This window comes from Mesocricetus auratus, unplaced genomic scaffold (genome assembly GCF_017639785.1).
Source record: "Mesocricetus auratus isolate SY011 unplaced genomic scaffold, BCM_Maur_2.0 Super-Scaffold_100691, whole genome shotgun sequence".
Lineage (NCBI taxonomy): Eukaryota > Metazoa > Chordata > Mammalia > Rodentia > Cricetidae > Mesocricetus > Mesocricetus auratus.
The window spans coordinates 18,969,993-18,987,254 of NW_024429267.1; the positions used below are offsets into that span (position 1 = coordinate 18,969,993).

A 17,262-nucleotide genomic window follows, 5' to 3' on the forward strand; every position below is an offset into this window, starting at 1 on the left:
CAAATGAAAATTATAAGGCAGACTGAGACAAAATTTGTCACCTAAATTTTGGATGTAATAATTGTGTCCTCCCTAAAAGTCATGTTGAAGCTTTAACCTCCAACGTTGATACTTTCAAGTAGGATCTTTGGGGAGGCAATTTCAGTTAATTAAGTTTGTGTAGATTCAGTCCTAATCTAAGGATGTCAGTGGCCCTAGTAGAGGACGTGGGGAAACCAGTTCATGCTCACCCTCCTCTACCCCCATCTCTGATGTCAAGAACCTAAGTGTGTGTGTGTGTGTGTGTGTGTGTGTGTGTGTGTGTGTGTGTGTGTGTGTTTATGTAGGTGCATTTGTAGGTCATGAAGCTAGAAAAGGGGGTTTGTTGGAGAAGAAGAGATTTCGAGGGAGAACAGGAAATAGAATAATCAAATACTTGTGATTGAAAAGCAGTAAAGGGGAGCTAAGTAGGAAAAAGAAGAGGGAAACCTAGAGATTAGTAGTCTGGGAGAAGAACAGATGAAAATGCATACTGTGACATTCTATGAAGATGCCACAGTGAAACCCATTCCCCTATCCTAAAAAGTATTTTTAGTTGTACCTTAGAGCAAAAAAGAAGAAAAACGAAAATTCATCGCATTAGATTATCGCTAATGTTTACAAACACTAAAATTGGTGGACATCCATATTTTCCTGGAAGGTGCTATACTAAAAATATATTGCATGATCTCCTATTTCTAGCTCCTAAATTTTTTCTCAGTAGAACAAGACATCTTTGTCACACATAAAGTTCTCAAGTTTTTATTCCCACAATTCACAATTGAGAAAAAGGGAAAGTTAAAACTTATGAGTGGTAGCTAAAAATAAACCAAGTTCCCAAAAGAACATAATCCCAAACTTCCAAATCTTTACCAATTTAAAAATGTCAATAGCAGCCAAATGTTCTACTTCATGCCTTGACATACTCTCTGGGTTTCTACTGTACTTCTGCATTTCCATTAACTCCTTACAATAAACAAACTGAATTAAAATGAGATACATCAAATCTCAACTCAGTTTAAATAAGAAATTATACTTTAGGAAGAGAAAAATCAAAGCTTTGCCGCTTCTTATAATTAAAAGTCAATGTTACTAACATCATTAATAGATATGTCATGTACTACAAAATGCTGTGGCAGGCTTATACTCTGTGACCTCTCTTCATGTTTTACCAACTCACAGTTGTTAAACTGTTTAACAATTCCTCATGCCACTGCTGAAGTAGCCACCATGAGGCAGGACAATGGATAGTCTAATCCCAACTCATAGTTTTCACAGCATCAACTTTCATGTGCCATGTCCTTGAGTTTCAGTTGAAAGTGATGCCAGACACAACACTTGTAAGAAGCACATATGAAAATGTGAAAACTTTTTTTCTATCAAGATACCTTGGTAGAGGGAGTCATTATCGGGTTGAGAAGAAACCTGGCGCTAGGAAAATCCCCAGGAATCCACAAGGACGATACCAGCTAAGACTCCTAGCAATAGGGAAGAGGGTGCCTGAGTTGCTGAACTGGCCTTCCTCTATAATCAAATTAGTGGCTATCCTAATTGCCATCATAGAACCTACATCCAGTAACTGATTGAAGCAAATGCAGAGATCTACAGTCAAGCACTGGACTGAACTTCTGGAGTTCAGTTGAAGAGAGGGAGGAGGGATCACATGAGCAAGGGGGAGAGGTCAAGATCATGACTGGGAAAACCACAGAGACAGCTGACCTGAGCTAGTGCGAGCTCACAGACTATAGACTGACAGCTGGGGAACCTGCATGGGACCCAACGAGGCCCTCTGAATGTGGGTGACGGTTAGATGGCTTGATCTGGTAATGGAACCAGGACTTATCTAGGGTGCATGAACTGGCTTTTCAGAGCCCATTCCCTGTGGTGGGATACCTTGCTCAGCCTTGATATGGGACTTGGTCCTGACACAACTTGGTATGCCACTTTGTTGACTCCCCAAGGGAGGCCTAACCCTCTCTGAAGATTGGATGGGGAAAAAGGGAAGGGGGTGAGAAAAGGGGAGGGAGGGGAACTGGGGTTGGTATGTAAAAATTTAAAAAAAAAGATTTAATTTAAAAAATGTGAAAGTTTCCAAAACAAAAGAAAAATAGTTTTCCTCTAAATGTTTAGAAATGTCTGTGACTGGCAGATGTTTGTTGTTATTTGGTTTTATCATTGCTGCTGTTTTGTTTGGTTTGGGTTTTGTTTTATTATGTTTAAATATTCTTTGCTTTTTTTGGTTTGTTCCATTCTGCATTTGTTGTGCCTATGCACTGTACATGCTACAGTGTTACATAAGGACATCTTTATACCAGATAGAATGTGAATTGAGTACATTCCTCCCATACCCAGTCCTTCCAGTTGGCTGTCTTAGGACACTATTCTCTTCACAGCAAAAGTGAGCAAAGAGAAGCCAGACCTTAATCCCAGCACTCAAGAGGCAGAGGCAAGCTGCTGTCTATGAGTTTGAAACCAGTGACATCTACATAGTGAGTCCAAGCCAACAAGGGCTACATAATGAAACACTGTCTCGAAAAAAGAAAGAGAAAAGAAAAGAGATGGTGATCAGGAAGCCCAGCCCCCAGGTATCCTTCCCTGCCTATACACACACACACACAGCTTTCTCTGTTATCCCCACACCCACCAAAATGGGGCACTTGCTGAAATTACTAAACATACACACTGTCATTCAAAAAACAGGAAGGAAAACTGAGAAGTCTTGATGCCTCCTCCTTCCACAGATAGAGTGTTCATAATTATTCACAAGAAAAAAGTAATGAAATAGAAGTCAATCTGAGCCACAAAAAAATAGAATGGGCTTTTGAGTTAATATTAGCAAAAATTAACAAGAAAAGGGTAATGAATGTAGTATTACTCTCATGTAAAAAGCATAAACTCAATATCCTTATATCATTACTGACGTACTGACGTACTTAAATGGCTAGACACTGCACCTGGTACTCTGTCTGCTGTCATTTCATTTAATCCTCATGGCATTATAAGAGAAGAAATTTGTCATCTGTATTCTACAGACTAGGAAACTGACATTCAAAGCTGAGGCACTTGACCAAAATCGTGCAATCACAAAATCTCCTAAATTCTCTTAGTCTACATGGGAACTGAATTTTCACTAGTTGAGTATCCTAACTAGCTGACCCTTTTACTAGAAAACAAAATTGAACATGTGGCCAGGAAGAATTCAAAAATTGTCCGAGTATAATATTATTTTTCAGATTTGAATCTAATTTGAATTTAAACCACCCTCCTTAAACATAATTAATGTTCAGTTCTTATTCCCAAGTGGAGGAAAAAAACTCAGTGGTTAAACTGTGTGTCACCTGAGCTAATTAGTCCTTAGGTAGCACAAAGATGTATCCCAACACACTTGGGACGTTACCTACATTCAGTTGTGGCATCTCCAGTCACAGGCTCTCCTTCTCCACTGCTGTAAGTTGCAAAAACTGAAATTTTGTACTTTGTCTCTGGTTGTAGATTCTCTATCATAGTATGAATTGCATCTCCGGGAAGATTTTTCTCTCCAGCTTCAATATCATCATAAAGCGACTTCCATGAGACTCTGTAGCCTCGAACCATTCCTGGAGCAGATGTCCAATAAGCCCCAATAGACGTGTCCGTTATATCTTTTGTAACTAGATTTTGAGGTGAACCACGTTCTAGAACAGAGATTTTAAAAAGTAGCACATTTTATTTTTTAAACAATCTTTTTTATTTTACATACCAATCTCAGTTCCCCCTCCCTCCCCTCCTCCTACTCTGCCCTTCCTCCCACCCTATATCCACTCCTCAGAGAGGGTGAGACCTCCCATGGGGATTCATCAGAGTCTGTCACATCATTTGGGGCAGGACCAAGGCCCTCCCCCTGTATCTATATTGAGCAAGGTATCGCTCCATAGGGAATGGGCTGCAAAAAGCCAATGCATGCACTAATGATAAATCCTGGTCCCACAGGAGTAGCACTTTTTAAATGTCAGCCAGATAATTAAGTATTCACTCATCCTGGTAGACATCCTAACCTACTGGACTCAACCTCAAACTCTCTAAAATTGACCATTCTTTCTGAGCTTTGGGTCTGTTTTTAATCAGTGAAGCAAATTGGTGAAAGAAAAGTCCAAGCTGCACAGTTCCTGACTATCAGTCTTACCTCGTGTGCCCATTCGCACTGCAGGGTCCTCCGGGCCAGATTTGAAGAAATACATGCTTTTAATATTTTTCCAAAAGGAAAAATGACTACATTTCAATATTTTATCAGATTTCAGAGTGCTTTAGAACATAGCCCGCTATTTACAAAGGTCTCTGTGTCCTTACCAGTATCTTTTTTCCTTTCTAATTGTAATCATCTCAATTTTATTGTATGAATAAGTTACCACAACAATCATATACCACTCGCAAACCTTAACTTCCACAATAGCTTTTCGAATAAACTTTTACTTGCATATTCACATCAAAAGAGTAGAAGCACAAACATTCAACATAGCTTAACTCCAATGAAACTAAAAATCGCCAGTACTTCTGGAAAACTGAAAAGTAGTCATCACGTAGAGCACACTACTTGTTCTGTCTGATCAAAATGCTATGAAATCATGGCTCTTTCATTAATATATACATATCCTAAATGGAAAAACATAGAAACCTTAACTTAATAATAGGCACAGATGTCTACTAGTCACTTTGTTAGATGTTTTTACTAGGGCATATGCCACATTATGACATAAATATAAAACATCTGCCTCCTTAGCATACATTATGCCAGTCACTGTTCTACACTCATGTAAATATTAATGCACATGCTAGAATTTTGAAAGCCACTATTTTCTTAATTCAAAGTGAAAATGAACATTTTAGTACTACTCATAAACAATTAAGCATCAACCAAAAATAAAGATGATGATTAATGAAAAAAAAAGTCAGTGCACAAACACTCTCCTCATACATTGTAAAACTTAGAGGGAAAGATAAATAAAACAGAAGCTGGAAAGTCTACCAGATCCTGATGGAAAGTTCTTACTCCATTATTATAAATAACTTTGAAAGCAGACAGGCCATCTTGTCTCCGGAAGGAAATTAGCTGCATATTTCTCTGAAACCAAGAACAGTTATTTTCAAGAACATAGTGACTTTTTCCCTCAGTACTTAAAAGTAGAAAAGCCTTTTATAGGAGAATCTTCTGCTTGCATGGTAATAACCTCTGTATTTTCTTTACTTGAAGATATGAAACTTCATATTATTGGCTTCTTGGCCTGGTTTGGTTGCTTGTTGTTTTTTACTTGTTTTGATGATGGGTTTCCTACAACTCTGCTAAGTTACAAGTCTGCAGTGCACTTTTCCTTTGCTCACTATAGATCGTTTTTCCTCATGTGCTTTTGCTTCTGAATTCCTTAGCCTGTAGTCAGGAGAACTACTGGGAAACTAACTCACTTGATAGTGACCTTGGATTTAAATAAGCTAGCTGATGCATTAATAATATTCTCCAAACATATAAGAATAGCTAGAATATGGAAATTCTCTTCCAAATTAATACCAGGAAAATCACCAACATCTACTTTTCTGAGGAACTACCCTTTTTAGTCTATTTTTCTCCCTAATTTCTACAGCACTGAATCTGTGGCATTGTTTATTTCCATGACAACAGGCATCAATCTCACAAACATGAGCAAATAATTTCACTATGAGAAAAATAACAGGAAGAGAATTGTGGTTGAAGCAAAAATATATTCACAGAGATGTTTCTGAGCTTAAAACAAAAAGATCTCTGATCACTAGACATGTGTTCCCATGAGTTTAACCAACTACTTTAACACTCAAAAGACTTGTAAAAATAGAACAAAATCACAATAAAGACTTTGTCAAGTGCATTAATGTCCTGAAACTAATTTGCAAGAGCTCCTTTTAAAGTACAAATGAAATAACAACTAAAAGATATTTGACTTCGCATTAAAGACACACCAACAACGACTTGAGTATCCTCAGAGAAGATTCCCAGCCACAAGGAACAGGCCTTTAACATACAGTTCCTGAACACCATCTGCAGACACACATATTGCCACATTCCACACTGAAGGCGAAGTTCAGACCCCAAAGAAAGGAGAAAAGTAGTCAATTCAGAACCTATGATTAAAAAGACAAATACTTCAAACCTGATTCCTGTATCAGTCGAAGTGATAAGAATTTCCCTCAGTGTTTATGCTGTTATCAGGCATACTGCTGTTTTGCTTCCTTAACAGGAGTCTACACAGTCAATTGAAATACAAGATTCTTTTTAACAAATGGATTTTTTGAGAAAAAGATAGTTCCATGAGGAGACTAGATATCAGGCCTATAACCTATGAAGTTTGTTATTGTTATTATTGTTTTCTTTTTAAATGGGGTGTTGGTTTTGTCAAACATTAGATTATCGAAAACTAAAACAACTGTGTAGGCCTCTGTGGTACAACAGGCAGAGTATAGGCTTGCAGTCAGCTGGTGTTGGAGTTAAGCATAACTACCTGAGTGGGCCACCAGCAAGGTACGTCATTTCTTAGTGCCTTGTCAACAAAACATTTAGACAAGACATGATTAGGTCCATAGAAATACCTTGAGAAGCAAAGCTCAATCCTGATCAAATTAGAATACATGAGACTAACAGTTCCTAAAAATCTTTAAAATCTGTCCTGTGATTCATTCCTCCATGGCTCTTTACTCTTTTATGTCTCCCTTCACACACTCATTCTCCTTCTACTCCACACACACACACACACACACACACACACACACACACACACACACACACTCATTTCTGTCTAGTTTCCTTCTGGTGCTACTCTCTGAGACCTACAGAGCTGTTTGTTCAAAGGAAACACTGGGCCTTCACTACTATTTTTGCTCCTATAAAATGAATTCATGATAAGCAAAACTGATCAAAATGTGTTATCTCTGAGATTATTTGATGGTTCCTCTACTTTATATCTTTATTATCACGCACATGAAATCAAAGTCACTTCAAGACTGAAACTCAGAAAGATGTGAAGTTAATTTAGCCTACCATCACATGCTTTCTATGTCATAAAACATGATGTGGGATGTCTCACTCTCTTCTCTCTGCCCTATCCTGTCATAAAAGAAAATGGCTCTCAACATATGCTCGTTTTCGAGCGGGCAATGGGGTTTAGTCAAAGTGTCATCTAGTCAGGCATTTGACTGTTTAATTTATAGTTCCTGCCCTCAAAGAAGCTCCAGTTACCAATAACTACCAGAAAATATTTTAGTTTGGTAAGTTTGGGTTTGAGCAAGCATCCATTTTTAGAATACCTTAGGGGACAGAGAAGAGAAAAGAAAAGCAGGCTCTCCTGGCAGTAAGCAGAGCCCAACAGGTTTTATTCCTTTGTCACTACCTTGCTGAGTGAGATCCTCATCTGCTGTAGTGTGCTCCCGGCCTCTTGTATGAGTCCCTGCTCAGGGTTTTTCCTTAGTGAAGTTTTTCAATAATGCTAATCTCATAGTGCTTGCTTTCTCCTGCTCTGAACTGCATACCTGTGTTTCTAAATTTCATTTATCTCTGGAATATAATCTGTAGCATCTGTTTCAAATGTATCTTCCTAGTGACATCACTTCTTTTCCCTTTGATTCCATCTCAGTAACGTTCCTCTACATTCTTACCAGCACCAATATAAGGAATAGAAGTGCATTTCAGTCACATGAGATTTAAAAGTATAAAACTCAATAAGATTTCAGAATGTTGGTATTCAGTCAAAGGGCTGAGAATATGTAACTTGTGAGTACTTGGCCTTAAAAAGAGAATTTATAGTAACCTCCAGGGCTTAGGGAACACTGCAGAAGAGGGGTAGAAAGAATGTAGGAATGGAAGATGAGAAATGCTGTGGAACACCATCTTTTACATGATATGACCATCATACTCATGAACCCACAGTAGCTATGGCTACCCAAACAACTTGCACAAAATCAAGCCAGTTAATGTTTCAACATAGTGGAGTTCATGAGGCCCCCACCTTTAACTGAAGAGCAATTAGTTGTTATTGCCTACTAGGGGAGGAGGATTCATTTTTTTCTTAAGAGTGAATGGTCATTGGTAGATTGTCTATGCTCAGGTTGATAGCCCCATGCCCATTTATTAATACATTCAGGTAGCACCAACTGGACTCTAGTAGGTCGTATTTTTTTAATAGGAATGTAACACAGAAGGAAAATGTGTTTTGTGTGGGAGGCAGAGTGTCCAGGGGAAATGGGAAGAGAATTAGGGATAGATATGATTAAGATACATTGTAATCATATATGAAATTGTTTTAAAAATTAAGAATATTCTTTAAAACAATTTTGGTGTTTAGCATCACTGTTACACACACACACACACACACACACACACACATTCAAAATGTATTTTTTTTCCTCATGTCTGTTTGCATCATCTCATTGCCGATGCTATGGAAGTGGTGCAGACAGGTGTATTTCTCATGATCGGAGCATCCACAAAAGTTGAATTATACAGTTTTTTCCACATGCTATGCCAAAGAACCAATGTCTCATTTAAGTAACTTTCCTATGTTTCCCTAGCTCTTTTCCATTTGCCTTCCAAAAAGGAAATTAGCATCCAATTCAAACATAATTAAAATGTAAATTAGCCAATGATGATAACTGAAGAATGAATCACCGTGTACTGGAGCTAAGCTTCATCTTATAGATTGTTCCAGCCAGCCTTCACTGGACTTCACAAAGCACTTCCAAAAATAGAAGTTCAATTTAAAATGTAATGTAAATGTTCCTCTAAATCAATTTGTCTTTTCTGTTAGAGCTCAGCTCAAAGTCATCGGACTTTCCACAGCAGTCCACAGAAGACCTGCTCCTGGATAACACTCATGTGGAAACAGAACCAGAGCCACCATGCCAGAGGTCACTGGTGATGACTCAACTCAGCTACTTAAAGGAATAAGCAATTTGTAAATACCTAACAAAATTGCAGGTCAGCTTCAGAACAGCACGAGTAGAATTCTTTCTTCCCTAATTATTGCCTCTCCAAGTCTGACTTTAGCTGGATTTCTCTGGCAAGCAACTAAGCCACAGACAAGAAACTGATTTAGCATTCAATGATCAGGATGAAGTTCCCTGGCAATGGCAGAGTGCTTACACCCCCAATGCATGATTTTTCAAATTATGAGACAGCAATAAATCTAAGGAAACAGAGAAGCCTTGTTTAGTCCACCTTGGAGAAGCCCATGTTATTGTGCATAAGGCAGAATTCCTGCACTACACTGAGAACCTCACTGTAACAAAATGTCAGCTGAGTCAACTTGGTTTGATCTGTAGGAAGCCATTAATAGGTCAGGCACTAGCAGGTTGCTACAGCAACAGAAACAAAGGAAATCCTGAAAAGGCATGGTTTCCATAGCTAGAAAATACTCAAAATTCAAAAAACAGAACTGTACTGTTCCCAAACTGATATGTTCATTCGTTTATGGTGAATCTCTGAAAATCAAGCATTATTCACTTAGATTTATCAAAGTAGGTTCCCCCCTCTCTCAAGTCCAACAGCGACTACTAAGGTTTCTATCCAGACATAAAATACATTTGCAGGCACAGCAACGTTTTAGTAATTACATTAAGCCTATCTACTCTAATGACAACAACGGCAGTTAGGGACAATATAAATCAAACTTAATGGCTTCTGTTCAGATTCCTCTGAAGTCTGGATCTGAAATAGCAATAAACTCTGTTTTGTGATTCTATCACACAACAGCCCTAAGCCAACCATGAACTTCCCCAGTGCCAGTGCTAATAAATCTCTCTTCCAGAGACAGGGGGAATTTTCAGATCATCGGCTGCATTTCAAAAGGAAAAAGCGCTAGGAAAGAAATTCAGGTTAGGGATGGTTCCATACAAAGTATTCTAAAAAGAATAAGGCAGAACTTTTGCTCTTTGAGTTGAAAGCCACATGTTCTCAAGACAATCTGCAAAAATTTTAACCTACAGAAATATCTTGTTGGTTGACTCCAGGCTCTGGATAGAAGAAGCATTCCTTCAAGGGCTGCTCTTACCACCTCCTCTCCCAGGAGCAAACCAGATTAGAAAAACAGCAGCCCTCAAAAGCATTTGCCTGGCTCTACTTTGGGCTTTCCACTCCCCACATTCACCATCATATCCTATTCCTGTATATGGTATGTAGATTTGGCTAAGTTGGTACAATAAAATGAAATGGAATAAGCAGGGACAAAAATCTTCTATTATTTTAATTTAGCCACAACTCTACTTCCACAGACTCATTAAGTTTGCCACACATAATGCAATGGAATAAGTATGTTCATAAAAGAAGGAGGACAACACTTTTGTAATCTTCATGATAAGCCAACGTTATACTATAAAGTGAAAAAGAAGTCTTTCATCAACACAATTTAGTTTCAGAATCACCGATTTTTAAGGTAGTTCATAAACTATTTAGCTTTCTTCCTTCTCAATAAATAAGAAACTTTTTTAAAATTTATTTTACTTCTTATGCATCTTCCTCAGAAACAGTTTCTGGTCAAATGCATGGGTATGTGTGTGTGCTTACATTTACACACACAGATAGTGTGCCAATTGCTCTATGCCATTTGTATAAAGTTATACATTTATAACTAATTATACTACCATCTAACTTAGAGAAATTACAGGCCAAGAAAATGTTTGATAAAGGTTAGAAAGTGTATTTTGCTATGTGAGATTTATAGTACATTATTCTTGTTGAAACATACTTTAATTTTTAAAATCAAGAAAGGTGGGGAGGGGCTGAAGAGACAGCTAAGCATTAAGAACACTGGCTGCTTAGGTTCAATTCCCAGCACCCACATGACAACTCACAACTTTCTGTAACTCCTCTTCCAGGGGAATTCAACACCCTCACACAGACATCCATGTAGGCAAAACACCGATGTACATCAAAATACAAATAAATAAATTATTTTTAAAAGATAAGGAAAATGGAAAAAAGGCTCTGAAATACTATTTATTTGACTGGATATGACTACTGTAAACATTTATATCAACTGTAGTTACCTACACTAGTCCCTTATAAGACTAGCCCTATCAACATTAGTCAAGGAAGGGGGAAGGCCTCCGAACTATTGGCTAATGACAGGTCTGGGAAAGGGGTGGTCACTGTCCTAAGTTGTGTGTGCCTGCTACTAATCCACAAAGCTCTAAGAGATAGCTCCAAACCTACAGTCACACAGACAGGTTAATCTCAATGGATCACAAAACAAAAAGACAACAATGTGAAAGAGAGTTGTGGGGATCAGAGAGGGTTAACTGGGGTAGTAAGGAGACGGGAGGTAAGAATAGTCAACATACAAGCAGGTACCATGAAAGTGTAAAGATAAATAATAGAAACTAAAGTTAATGACGAAGATTTTGACTGAGTATGAATGTATTTTTAAAATTCAGGAAATGCAGATGAGTATCAGATTAGAAGTACCACCAAAGGGGAAAGTATCATTCCCAGGAATCTCCCTATACAGAAGATTTTAACAAATAGAATCTATACCTAGTCTGTAAAACTTAAAACGTCCAAGCTTATACTTCAAAAAATATTCTCTGAATAGCCTATGCTTGGATCCATGCAGAGCACGTGGAGAAGAGAATGTCAAAAGGTCGGAGGAGAGCACACTTCTCAAGCACTCCGACTGTGCTTCCAGATGCAAAGACCATGTGCTGCTCTTGCTTGGGATATGTTGCCATGGCTGAAGCAATTTCCATGTCTGTCTCTTGTTTTGGGGCAGCCAATCTATAGCTTTGAACTACTGAAGATTTACTTGCAGGCATCAGGTCTAAAGTTGCTAAGTTATTTTATATCTAGTATTTTACAGTTCACAAGGATTTCACCAGCCTTCTCCCTTTGGAGCTCCCTAGGAACCCTAGAAGGAAGAAAGGAAAAGGACCAACCCTCTGTAAGAGGCAAACTGATACTGGGGGAGGGAACAAAGGATTTCCCTGCAAGGTCACACGGGTAAGTGGCAGAGCCAGTGTTCTTCTGGTTATCAGTTACCATTGTTGTTTGTTTTGTTTTGTTTTTTCGAGACAGGATTTCTCTGTGTAGCTTTGGAGCCTGTCCTAGAACTCCCTCTGTAGACCAGGCTGGCTTTGAACTCACAGAGATCCACCTGCCTCTGCCTCCTGAGTGCTGGGATTAAAGGCGTGAGCCACCACCGCCCGGAACCAGTTGTTTACTTTAATACTGGTATTTAATATTTTATTTAAAACCTCTGCCAAGAATGGATTTTATTGATTATTGGAATCAGACTCTTGATTGCTAGCATTTAGTCTTTTCTTATTTTAATTCCTGACTAAAACCTTTTTTTAATTTATTTTTTATTTTAATTTTAAATAACTTGTTTTACATGTCAATCCCAGTTCCCTCTCCCTCCCCTCCTCCCCCACTCCTCCACTATCCCCCCATCCTCCCACCCTATTGCCAATTCCTTCCACATAGGGGATATCTAGAGTCTGTCATTTCACTAAGGGTAGGGTCCAGGAACTCCCCTAAGAGTCCAGGCTGAGAGAGCATCCCTCTTTGTGTTATGGACACACGATGTCTGTATAAAACCTTTTTTTTTACAGTCCAGACTATCTCTTACAGGCCTTGTCACTGCCAGTTACAGCACCTACAATACTAGAAATTCCTAGATTCAGCTAAGGTTCGGTACTTTGCCCAACTCCACTGTTTTGCACTCATAATGTACTTTTAGATTAACTTTCTGCTAATTATCAATTTGCACATGTAAAATATAATGATAAAATATTATGAACATAAGATCCTTTAGTATAGTGTCATATTCCTTAAGCAATTATGAATGTTTTATCAAAAGGGCATAACTGAAGTCAGAGAGTGGCTCCTTTACAGACCTAGAGAATGGAGTCATGACCATAAGCCTTCTGAAAGCTCCTCAAACATACATGTTTCCCAAGGTCCCTTCCCTTGAATATTGCCCATTTCAGTCATTGCATCAGCCCACAGTTTTGTATCAGTCGCTTGTACTCTACCTATATAGAATAGGCCATTTATATTCACTTTAAATGTGCATTCCTTTAGAGAAACAAAGGACCATATTCGAGATCTCATTCTCTAGAAGCACTTCCAGTTTCTTCACACTGAATCACACACAGGCTCAAGATTTGCCAGAACACAGGACACTAATTACCTTCAAGTGTTGTTCCTTTGCCAGAAAGGGCTTCTCCAGCCCCAGACGCATACAGTGCTGTCACAGATAGGTCGTATTGTGTCCCTTCCTTCAATCGCCTCAGCACTGTGTTGGTTGTATCTCCGCTCACAGTGACCTCTTGAGTTTCACCTCCTGCTGCTGGTGTGTACATGACAAGATACTGCTTCACTTTTCCCGGTGCCCCACTCCAAGACAACTTCAGAGTTGATGTCGTAGCGTCCGAAACTCTTATGTCTCTTGGATTCCCTCTAACTTCATTAAAAAAAAAGATGACAGTATCGAAAGGCATTGTTTAGTAAAAATTATTTGAAAACATCCAGTTTTTTCACATGCGTGCTATATTCAAATTTATATCCTATGTAATGACTCTATGGCAATATACACCATTGCCTCACTAACAAAATGTAAGCATTGCTAAATAGGGTCCTACATAATAGTAAACAATGAGCAAACGACATCCAATTCCTTTTCTGTGTTTATGCAAATTAAAATTTGCAGAGAAGCCAGACACAGTAGCACACCCTACAGTCCCAGCACTTAGGAAGATAAGATAGATCACAGGTTTAAGGATAGCCTGGGATACATACATGCCTCAGAGGGGGGAAATTTATGAAAAATCTGTCATAAGAATGTTCCACATCAAATATTTTCCTTAAAGCTTTCCTACAAATGGAAGTAGGTAATGTGTGTTGTTTCCATGTGATCAGTATGTTTCCTCTACCTTCTTCGGTGGCTGCATTTCCTGTCAGTGGAGAGCCAGGTCCAGAGGAATATTCAGGAATTACAGATATTTCATACTTTGTGTCTGGCGTCAGGTTCTCCAGTGTTTTCCTCCTCTGATTGGCTGGGGTACTGACTTCTTTGCTTTCTCCACCAGAAACTGGTCTGTATATAATTCGATACCTTAAGACTTTCCCTGGAGCCTGAGACCAGGTAATTTTAAAACTGTCTGTAGTCTCATCCGTCACCTTCAGGTTTCTTGGTACTCCTTTTACTGAAATTCAAAAATGCATATTTTTAAAAGCTAGCTGATTTTATGTGAGTACAAAAAAAGCTAGCCTTTGAACATTAATTATAGTATTATTCTAGCTAAATTCCACAACCAGTTCTATTTACAAGCATTCTGGTTACAACATTCATTTAGCCAGACCTTAAATAGATTCTGAAACCATTTTGCAAATAATTTCTTATTTGTATGGTCATTTATTATAGAGGAAAACCTGCAATATATATATGTACATATATGAATGAGAAGTATATGATAAATACATAATGAATATCATTAAATATAAATCTCAAAGTTGAATTGTGATGTGGGTCACACAGACTTAGGGTCTTCAATTAAATTTTCAAGTCAGAAGTCAAATGAGAATATCATTGGACATTATATTTGATAAAAATGCTCAAAAAGAAAGACTATCCATATGGACAACACATTCAGTAATAATGAACTCAAAGCCCTCATGTTCTCAATTCAATGGGGTGAAACCGTAGTGTAATGTGGTTCTATGTGACCAACAAACAGTATTAAAAGTCAACATATCATGGGGCTGGAGAGATGGCTTACAGGTTGAAAGTATGGCTGCTCCTGGTTTCAAAGAACCCAGATTAGTTCCCACCACCCACACTGCAGCTCACAACTGTCTGTTGTTCCAGTTTCAAGGTATCCACCACCCTCTTCTGGCCTCTGAGGGCACTGCACACACATGGTACACATACACGCAGGAAATACACCCGAATACATAAAAGTAAAATGAATAAATAGAAGTTTGAAAAAAATAAGTACACAAATCACTCCAGACAGTAAAAGGAAAGGAAAATAAATTCATCATTAAGAGAAATGTGTGGGGTGGGGTGATTGTATACCTTAATCCCAGCACTCAGGAGGCAGAGGCAAGTGGATCTCTGTCAGTTAAAGGCCAGTTTGGTGTGCATAGCCAGTTCCAGGCCAGCCAGGGCTAAAATAGTGAGACCCTGACCGCCCCCCTAAAAAAAAATAAAGGAAAAAAAGAGAAAGAAAAAAGGAAGAAGAAAGGAAGGAAAGAAGTTGTAGTTTGCAAAATTTACCTATAACTCATTAAGTATGTCAAGCAAAAAGGCTGAATTAGTCAAAACAAAGCAGAATGACTAATAGCTGAGAATCCTGGGTTAACAGATGTGTAATTTGAACCATAGATTGTTCACCAGCTAAGCATGACTACTCGTTAGATTATTGAAGTGCCTGAATAAGATAGTCCATGGGAAACATTAGCATATGATGCCTAGTAAGAGCTTCACATTCAGTTTTTGAAGACTTAAGTTTCTTCTTGAGCTGTGGTAAGCAGTGTAGGCAATCAACAAAAAAAGCAGAAATAACTTAAGTACAAATATCTTAAGTTATAGAAACACACACAAAAAGATACGTTAACTGCTTTAGTTGGCCTATAGTCATAACTATAGCTATATCATGTACAAAAGAAAAATGTCAGTCTTCCTTGAAAAATGTTTTAGAGACAAAGATATTTCCTAACGTGTGCCGGATCTATCTGCAGGTATGTCTTCATGCATCTTAAATTCTCATGATGCTCTTTGGATTCTTTCCCTTGCACCCAGTCAAAACAGGGAAGGGAATCCTCATCTCTTGGAGTCATCACTGTCTCCATGTGAAGAGCACTTGACTTAATTTTTCTTGGCCAGACTAAATATCAAATGAAATTAATTATGACAAAAGGTATTCAGCTCTAAGCAGTAAAGATGCCACATCTCAAATACCAGTAAAATTAATTCACTCAAGTCCCAGAAGCATTATTCACAGTAGTTAAAACTGGGAGCAACCTGAATACATGAATAAACAAAACACGGTGCATTCATTCGGTGAAATAATGTTCACCCTTGAAAAGAAGTGAAATTCTGCTCAAACATGGTGGCATAAGCCTTCAGCCATGGCACTCAGGAGTCAGAGGCAGGCAGATCTCTGTATATTCAAGGTTAGGCTACTTTAAACAGCAAATTAAGGTCAACCAGGCTACATAGTGAGACCCTGTCTCAATAAATAAACTCTGATACAAGCTGCAACATGGATGAGGAACTGCACTTGGTGAAAGAAGTCCGACAAAGGGACAAACATCACATGATTACATTGGGTAAGAGCTTAAAATAATCAAATTCAAAAAAACAGAAAGTAGAACAACAGTACAGGAGTAGGGCATTGGGAAATGGAGAACCACTGTGCCTACAGTGTTCTGGTTATGCATATTCTGCATATGGATGATAGTGATGTTGTCCGTACAAGCTCAGTGCAGCTGAAATGTGCACCTAAAGATGGCTGAAATGACTGAAAGGGGTTGGTTGGTTTGTTGGTTGGCTGGTTGGTTTTCATTTTATTAACATGTACTAAAAGCAGGTGGTTTGCTCATGCTATAACTTTGCTATCTAGTGAATTACAAGGTTTTGAGAAAACATGAAAGAAACCCCACTGTACCTTCAGCTGTGGTCTCCTCTCCAGTTATGGGAATACTGAAGCCATCTTCATACTCAGCAGTCACATTTACCAAGTACAGGGTCTCTGGTTTCAGGTTGCTGAGAACAACACTGGTGCTCGAAGCTGGCTCCACCACTGTGATCTCATCACTTCCAGTAACATCCTTGTATGTGACATGATAGGAAAAGACATTGTCTCCAGCAGGAGACCACTCGGCCTTGAAACTATTAGAAGTCACCTGAGTAAACCTCAGATCATTCGGTGGCACATAAGCTGTTTAAAAGCAAAAAAAAAAAAAAAAAGAAAGTTAATTTTCCATATCTCTGAAATAAAATAGACCTCTTGACTCTTTGCTTCTGAAATTGTTGATATTCATTCGGGAGGAGGGTCATAGAGACCCAAGCACATGACCACTGAGAGAAGGCCTCCTTCTTAAGAGGAAGTTCGGGTCATTTACTTTGGTTATCCACAACAGTGATTATATTATACAAAGGAAGAAATGCTATGGCATGTGCATGCCCATCATCACACACACTCATATGCACATACAATATACAAGAGAAAGGTTTTTTAAAGAATACCTAT

At 38.5% G+C, this 17,262-nt stretch overlaps 1 protein-coding gene across 3 annotated transcripts in view; it reads right to left on the minus strand.

Moving 5' to 3' along the window:
- The window catches only part of Col12a1 (collagen type XII alpha 1 chain), a 111,649-nt gene that overhangs the window by 74,521 nt on the left and 19,866 nt on the right, over positions 1-17,262 (minus strand). For 2 of the 3 annotated variants that reach the window (XM_005073702.4, XM_021229340.2), the window contains exons 11-14: positions 16,678-16,950; positions 13,939-14,211; positions 13,197-13,469; positions 3,420-3,692 (exon numbers count right to left, since the gene is read on the minus strand). The exons of the other annotated variant lie outside the window; for it this stretch is intronic. In XM_005073702.4, the coding sequence (XP_005073759.2) occupies positions 3,420-3,692; positions 13,197-13,469; positions 13,939-14,211; positions 16,678-16,950 (1,092 nt within the window). The remainder of the gene's footprint in view (positions 1-3,419; positions 3,693-13,196; positions 13,470-13,938; positions 14,212-16,677; positions 16,951-17,262) is intronic. 3 annotated transcript variants of the gene reach the window in all.